At 43.3% G+C, this 7,292-nt stretch overlaps 1 protein-coding gene across 1 annotated transcript; it reads left to right on the forward strand.

Annotated features, from left to right (window-relative positions):
- Nucleotides 1-537: 537 nt before the first annotated feature.
- Nucleotides 538-6,828, forward strand: SARC_11390 (hypothetical protein; the record flags this gene model as incomplete). The annotated part of the gene is made up of 11 exons (XM_014294527.1): nucleotides 538-555; nucleotides 642-743; nucleotides 1,547-1,700; nucleotides 2,137-2,198; nucleotides 2,490-2,639; nucleotides 3,376-3,441; nucleotides 4,158-4,256; nucleotides 4,488-4,587; nucleotides 5,634-5,722; nucleotides 6,355-6,522; nucleotides 6,681-6,828. 11 exons carry the CDS (start codon nucleotides 538-540, stop codon nucleotides 6,825-6,827), a joined length of 1,155 nt encoding a protein of 384 aa, XP_014150002.1. The 3' UTR covers nucleotide 6,828.
- Nucleotides 6,829-7,292: the final 464 nt, after the last annotated feature.

The following is a 7,292-nucleotide window of genomic DNA, read 5'->3' on the forward strand; positions in this document are numbered from 1 at the left end:
TATATATATACAACACACACACACACACACACACACACATATATATATATATATTCACGATTGTCTATACGCACGAGTGTCTTTTCGTACTATTTTCTTCTCGAGTGGTTTTAACTATAAGTTGTCGCACATGGGCCGCGTGTCAAAGAGCGGTATATGATATCTTTCACGTGGTGTCAAGCACTATTCTACTAAGAGTTTCCTAAGCGAAGAGGTTGATCCCTGACTCCATATCCTCAAAACTGCCCCCCAAGAAGTTTCGTGTTCTTAGGCAGCGTATCATGGAACGGCGTAGATTGTATTCCACTTCATATATATATATATATATATATATAGGTGCTCTCAGATTGCACTTTGGTCGGCGATAGCTGTGGGTATATGCCGTCGCCCGTTCGTCAGCGGAATATGTGCGTGTAGATATTACGCGCTCAGCATTCTTCTATTGGCGCTGGCAGCACACATATTTGACATGCTTGATTTGTTCCGTTGTTTGTATCTGTAGCCTGTGTTGGATTAAGTGTAGGGCTGAAGATAGCCATGTGCTTCATTGAGAATGTATGGTTATCAAATGTACAATCGGCAACGACTGAATTTCGTATGAATGTGCACTCAAACATTTAATTCACTATCTTCATTAACAGATACTTCTGGTGGATGCAGCCCAGGGAATACAGGCGCAAACCGTAGCCAACTTTTTCCTGGCCTTTCAGAATGATTTGGAAATCATCACATGTCTGAATAAAGTAGGTGTGCCTTGTTGCGCTATAGTTTGCGTGTTCGTAGTCCTGAGGTAAACTAATAGTGCGTTATATTAAAATAAGCATGTGTTGCATTACCAAATCCTCCCCGCGGTGAATTTGTTTCCTGACATTTATTATCTCGTGATTAAAAGGTGCCACCAACCTCACCTCGAAACATGTGAAACCTCCGCCACTTGATGTACTATCCCTTCCACGTTTATTGCCCAAACGTGAATTATCCGTGATGTATGTTACATGCCCCCGTTAATTCCTTCTATGCTTCTGGCAAGTGTTAATAGGTATATGGCCCTTTGGTCGGGTTAATCGCTTGTTCATCACTTATTTTTTCTGCATCCCTGCCTCTTGAAACGTATTATTCTCTCCCCAACACTAAATGTTATACAATTGATTTGCACCAGTTTTGCATACGTACCCCTCGACGCAAAGCCCCCCCCTAACATTCGCGATACACAATTATATGTGCACTCATTCAGCATTTCCAGTCGCTTGATACGTTTCATTCTTGATTGTCACTGGTCATACACTTGCTGGTCTGCACCTATTGTGCATTCAACGTCCTAAACATGTATTGTATTGTTTTCTTGGCACTCGCATATCATAACGTGATACGTCCCTACTGAACATTTCTACCCCTTGGCACGGGATATCTTCTCTCTAACACTCGTCACAAACAGGTTGATCTATCTTCTCTCTAACACTCGTCACACACAGGTTGATCTATCTTCTCTCTAACACTCGTGACACACAGGCTGATCCATCTTCTCTCTAACATTCGTCACACACAGGTTGATCTGCAGCACGTGGACCTTCCTGCGGTGTATGCAAGTGTGTTGAATGTGTTTGGCGCAGAAGAAGATGAAGTACTGAAGCTGAGTGCCAAGACGGGCGTGGGCTGCGACACAGTCCTACCAGCCGTGGTAGATCGGATGCCCTGTCCAAGTATGTGTCGTTCTGAAGGCTTATATGCATGTACACGTGCGCGTACATTGAATCACGTGTGTGTACTTGTAACGGGTGTTATGTCTGATTGCCCTTATCTGCGTCCATGATTGTTTGAAAGTTATGTGGATGGGGGTAAGCGCGTGCAAGCGTGCGTTAATGTCGATACACACCAATAATTGTCCTATTAGAAACGGTGGTGGACCACACATACGTGTATTTATACAAAGTCTGAATTTACGTACATCATACACTGCTACAGATACATAAATCAACAAATATACTAGTGTACTCTTAGCGTAAATCGCATACATTTTCTAAGGTACACTCTACCAAAGTTTTTTGACCAATCACTATACCGCATGCTTGGTACGCAATCTCATTGGCACTCGACTTTTTGCTGTTCCCTGACATCCATTGTATTGTGCAACGGCAGAGGGCGACCGAGAGAAACCTCTGCGAGCGCTTCTGTTTGACAGCTGGTTTGATGAGTACAAGGTACGTGCGTGTACACTTTTTCGCTGCTTGTTGCTACTACCGTGTATGGTATAGTCTTTGTTCAACGTGTCAACCAAGCAGTCAGAGAATAACACGGGAATTATGAGGAGGAGAACATCTGCATACAACCGGGCAACTTGGGATGATCGACGTACACCAGGACCCATCAAACTCCCATGTTTGATGTATCATGGAATATGCACTTCGTTAGAGATAGAGTAAGAGTTAGAGCTAGAGTGTACTGTTTGAACTTCTCTAAGAGTGTACTGATGGCACCAAGTTCTTCATTAGGGAGTGGTATGCCTGCTTGAGCTGATGGACGGGATACTTAAACCAGGCGACAAGATCGAATCTGCACATTCAGGTCGTTCGTATGAGATACTCGATCTGGGTATCCTACACCCGGAAACCACACCGACGCAAGCCTTATATGCGGGGCAGGTATGGTAACGTTGTAACTATGCCGTATAGCGTGATGCGTGGGATATAACGTCTTCTATTTAAGTAAAGGGAGCCATTTTGGGGTGCTATCTCGGCTTTGTCTCGTAGTAGTTGTGCATCTTGTTTAGCAAACATGGCTGGTTCGTGTAAGATTCGAGATCGAGATTTGTAGTAGACAGCGGCTTCTATAGAGTACAAAGAGCCATTTATATGGTGATTTGGGGCATATCTCGTGGTAGTCGTGCCTTTGGCATGACCAATATGCCAATTTATGTAAGATTCAGTGGCATCTACAAATTGAAAAGCGTCTATTTTATGGGGGTTAATTGATCTTATTGGCGTTTGTGGGTTATATTCACATCTGCGTGTTTCCCGCCGAGCATGCCTTGTACGCAGCCGGTGGATACGAGCTTCAGGAGGATACTTTGTTCTGCAGGTTAACCTGGATCACCTCCTTTTTGTCAACTAGCGCCGGCGCTATAGCGTTGGATGCGTACGTTATATAAGCGCGTTGCTCTTTATTTGTACGTGGTTGGTTTCTAACTTAATCGTTTATTGTAGAACGCAACTATGATTCAGATGTTCTTTCAAGACCTTCTGCAATTATGCCATCCCAAAGCCCACGGAGCATCACAATGCACCAACGCCAAACCAATACCCACCGCGAGTACGCAAACATTAATCACCTACGCTAGAGCCTTTAAATGTGCTATCTTGTATCTCACCGACTGTGCAGGTGGGCTATATTGTCACAGGAATGAAAACGACAAAAGAGGCGCGTGTAGGCGACACCTTTTTCGCGGTAAGATCACAGAGCCGAATGTGGGCCACGTTTGCCTGTTGGTCGAAAGCTATATGTATGCAAGTGCAAGTTTGGTATGGGCAAGTTTATGTATAAAGTCAGACAGATATTTTAATATTCACAAGCCCATATATACTTATTTGGTGTATAGCTGCTGTATATTCATAGTCTGTGGCACTTGAAAACCGAGCAATTTCTCTAGACATGAGTAAGCGTTCAGATGGAACATTGGAATGAAGACTATAGCATGATAGCAGTGGATGCTCTATTACTGGCACGTCTACGTGTCTTTGCTTCCCATTCCCTCGATAACCTTGACTGCAGCATATATTGTCTAGTATGCATGCTTTTATGCCCTTCTATGCCCGTACACACATGCATATTCACAACTCTTAACCAATTCCTGATGTCACTTATATTCGTTGAACACTTACTAAGCCACTTAAACGTATTGGTTTATAAGAATTTCTTCGTATCTGTTCGAGTAACAAGTCTCACAACTGAGGTGTTATTGTACTCACCATTCCCTTCCTCAGTGGAAATAGATACCTCTCTACGTAACCTATAAGTAAGCCTAGGCCCCCTTAACTGCGACAGGGCGGAGCTCCTTACTAAACTTACTTGTGCATAGATCAAAAAGCGCATTCTTGTGTCGTACAGCATCACACATCATTTCATGACTTCTCAGAAGCATATGTTTGCCACTCCATGCGCAGTTGGGCGAACGAGGCGAACCGTTGCCAGGGTTCAAGGAAGCAAAAGCCCTTGTGTTTGCCGGTATCTACCCGATGGATTCGTCAGAACATGACTCAATGGTACGTTAGGCTCATGTATTGCATCGTGCATGTGGATGGTGGGTATGTTTAAGGTAGCTTGGCAGACCTGCCGGGTGTTTTGTCAAGTGTATTTAATCTCCATACACAATGACATTGATCCGTTATTGTAATTACAATGATACGTCATTACAATTACATTGATACGTTATTACAATTACATTGATACGTTATTATTCATAGTCTTTTGCATAACAAAATATATCGTTACAGCGGTCGGCAATTGAAAAGCTGACTTTGAATGATGCTGGTGTGACTGTGGCGAAGACTCGCAGCAGTGCCCTGGGATTCGGTTGGCGCCTGGGCTTCTTAGGTATGTACGTTCAACACTGTGGGCAATCAATGAACAATAACAATGAATGTGCGGTGTAAGTTATTTTTATTAGAAAAGTTTCGTTTACAATTACTCACAGGTATGCCCAAAGGTTTCTATTTTTGTCTGTGGTGCAGGTTTGTGCTCCTCACAATATTACGCACATATTTGAAACTAATAGCGACCAAACTTTTAGAATGTAAGTCAATACTTGTATTTAATGCACCGTACGGATTTATGTACTATTGTGTGAGTCTGTTTGACGTGTAGTGAGGTGTTTATCGCTTTGTGGCACATGCCCTGTCTGAAACACTTCTCGTCCGTTATGTTTCATATGTTCGTGTGCATCTTCCAAGTTTGTTGTGGTCATCTGAATCTCGTCATGACGCCGTCTGTGCTCCATGGAAATCGGTTGAGTGGGTATGTATCAATAACGTCGCCGGAATATGTGCGTAAATTTCCGAGATTTAGTCCATGTTCTAGTCGTGTCGATCGAAATGTTGGTGGTTTTGCGTTGAAGATGTTTTGCTAGGTTGACCGCTGCGTGATGGCGGCCGCGCTGCTTGCTCGTGTATCAGGTATTTGCATTTAAGCTGGGCTGGTATCGTCGAGGCCTACTTAGTATATGACAACTCAGTGGCCCGTACCCTCATTGGGTGGGATGTGTATTATTAGACTTGCTGGGTTTCTTCGATATATTTATCATTAGTACAATGGTTCGGCTCTATCTTGATGAATTTTCAAACAAAAACAGGTTCGTAAAGGAAAGATAGATGCCTGATGTGACCTCCAGTGGAACAATCCAATATTTAATTTTTTGTATCTCTGTCCTAACTGAAATTTTGGCGCTAGAAAGCTGGTACCTCGATGACCATGACGGCAGGGATATGGTTCTGGAGTAGAGTAAGCAATACCAAATAGCATTTGAGAATGGGATAAAAAAAAGTTCATATTTTGAACCAACCGTCTGGTGAATCGAGTCATTGTGTGACAATAGGTATCGCCCCAACTGAAACTCACAACTGTTTGTGTCATCTGCGCAACAGGTCTGCTGCACATGGAAGTGTTCCAGCAACGGCTTGAAGAGGACTACGGTGCGAATGTGGTGGTCACGGCCCCCAATGTTGCATATAAGGTATGTGAACGCTGGTACAATGCCCGCCCGTACATGGCTATACACGTATAGTGCAGTAGTACTGCATATTGCTATACAAGTCAGATACATTGCAACGTAGGGCCATTCATATACACAAGGACAGCCAGACGGGGCATATGTGAATACAATGGAGAGTTATCTGCTTTTGATCTCTTCAACTTTCCTTCAATATATACACCAAGTCTTCGTGGATCGCTCTGTGTTTGTAGCTACGCTGCTGTGCTCTTCACATACACATGTAGACGCCCTATATAGCGGAAATAGTAGGCGACTGGCAGCACTTGCACTCATTTGTCCTTGTATTCCGCACCATAAGTCATTTACTTTTTCGAGCTTTGAATTCTAAGTTTTTTATTTATCAACTTGTATTACTCCCGCCTTGGACCTCACATCGTACACCTGCTACTTTGTGTATTCTGCCGTAAAGTGTCTACCTTTACCATACAGCATCTTGATCCCCCCCCTTCCGCATTCAAGCAGCCATGTCACACCTCGCAACTCAAGCTCGCCTTTCCACAACATTAAATCGTAAACCGAGAATCCAGGTACAAAGCCCCAACGCCCAAAATTAAAACCCAGAACCTAATTACCAACTGTAAAACCGTGTGCAGGCCAAACTGGTCGACGGTACGGACGTGGTGGTCGAAAGCCCCGAACAATTCCCCGCCAATCAGAAACTGGATTACATTGAGGAGCCAATGGTTATGGGCACCCTGATTTTTCCCGCTGAATATATTGGCAAAATGCTAAATCTGTGTGAAACGCGGCGAGGAACTCAGGTGGGTAGTACTGCTCAAGTTGTACATTTGTGTATGTGTGTTTATAGTACACTTTCATACGTGTGTCGGCATCATTGCGTGCATATACGTATTCAGTGGTTCTCTGCCGCCTCCCTCATATATTCTGGCGCTCCTGCGCACTCTCTCGACGACTGCAGCACGACATGAGTTACATCGATGAAACGAGGGTTTCGCTACGCTATGTACTCCCCACAGCCGAAATCATCACCGATTTTTACGATGAGGTCAAGTCCATCTCCGCTGGATACGCAAGCTTCGATTACGAAGATCACGGCTACGAGTAAGTGTAATTCTAATACGGCTACGAGTAAGTGTAATTATAGTGCGGCTACGAGTAAGTGTAATTATAGTACGGCTACGAGTAAGTGTAATTATAATACGGCTACGAGCATATGTAGTTATAATACGACTACGAGTAAGTGTAATTATACTACGGCTACGAACATATGTAGTTATAATACGGCTACGAGAAAGTGTAATTATAGTACGGCTACGAGTAAGTGTAATTTTAATACGGCTACGAGCATATGTAGTTATAATACGACTACGAGTAAGTGTAATTATACTACGGCTACGAACATATGTAGTTATAATACGGCTACGAGAAAGTGTAATTATAATACGGCTACGAGTAAGTGTAGTTATAGTACGGCTACGAGAAGTGTAATTATACTACGGCTACGAGCAAATGTAATTATAGTACGACTACGAGTAAGTGTAATTATACTACGGCTACGAACATATGTAGT

This window comes from Sphaeroforma arctica (genome assembly GCF_001186125.1).
Source record: "Sphaeroforma arctica JP610 unplaced genomic scaffold supercont1.1663, whole genome shotgun sequence".
NCBI lineage: Eukaryota > Ichthyosporea > Ichthyophonida > Sphaeroforma > Sphaeroforma arctica.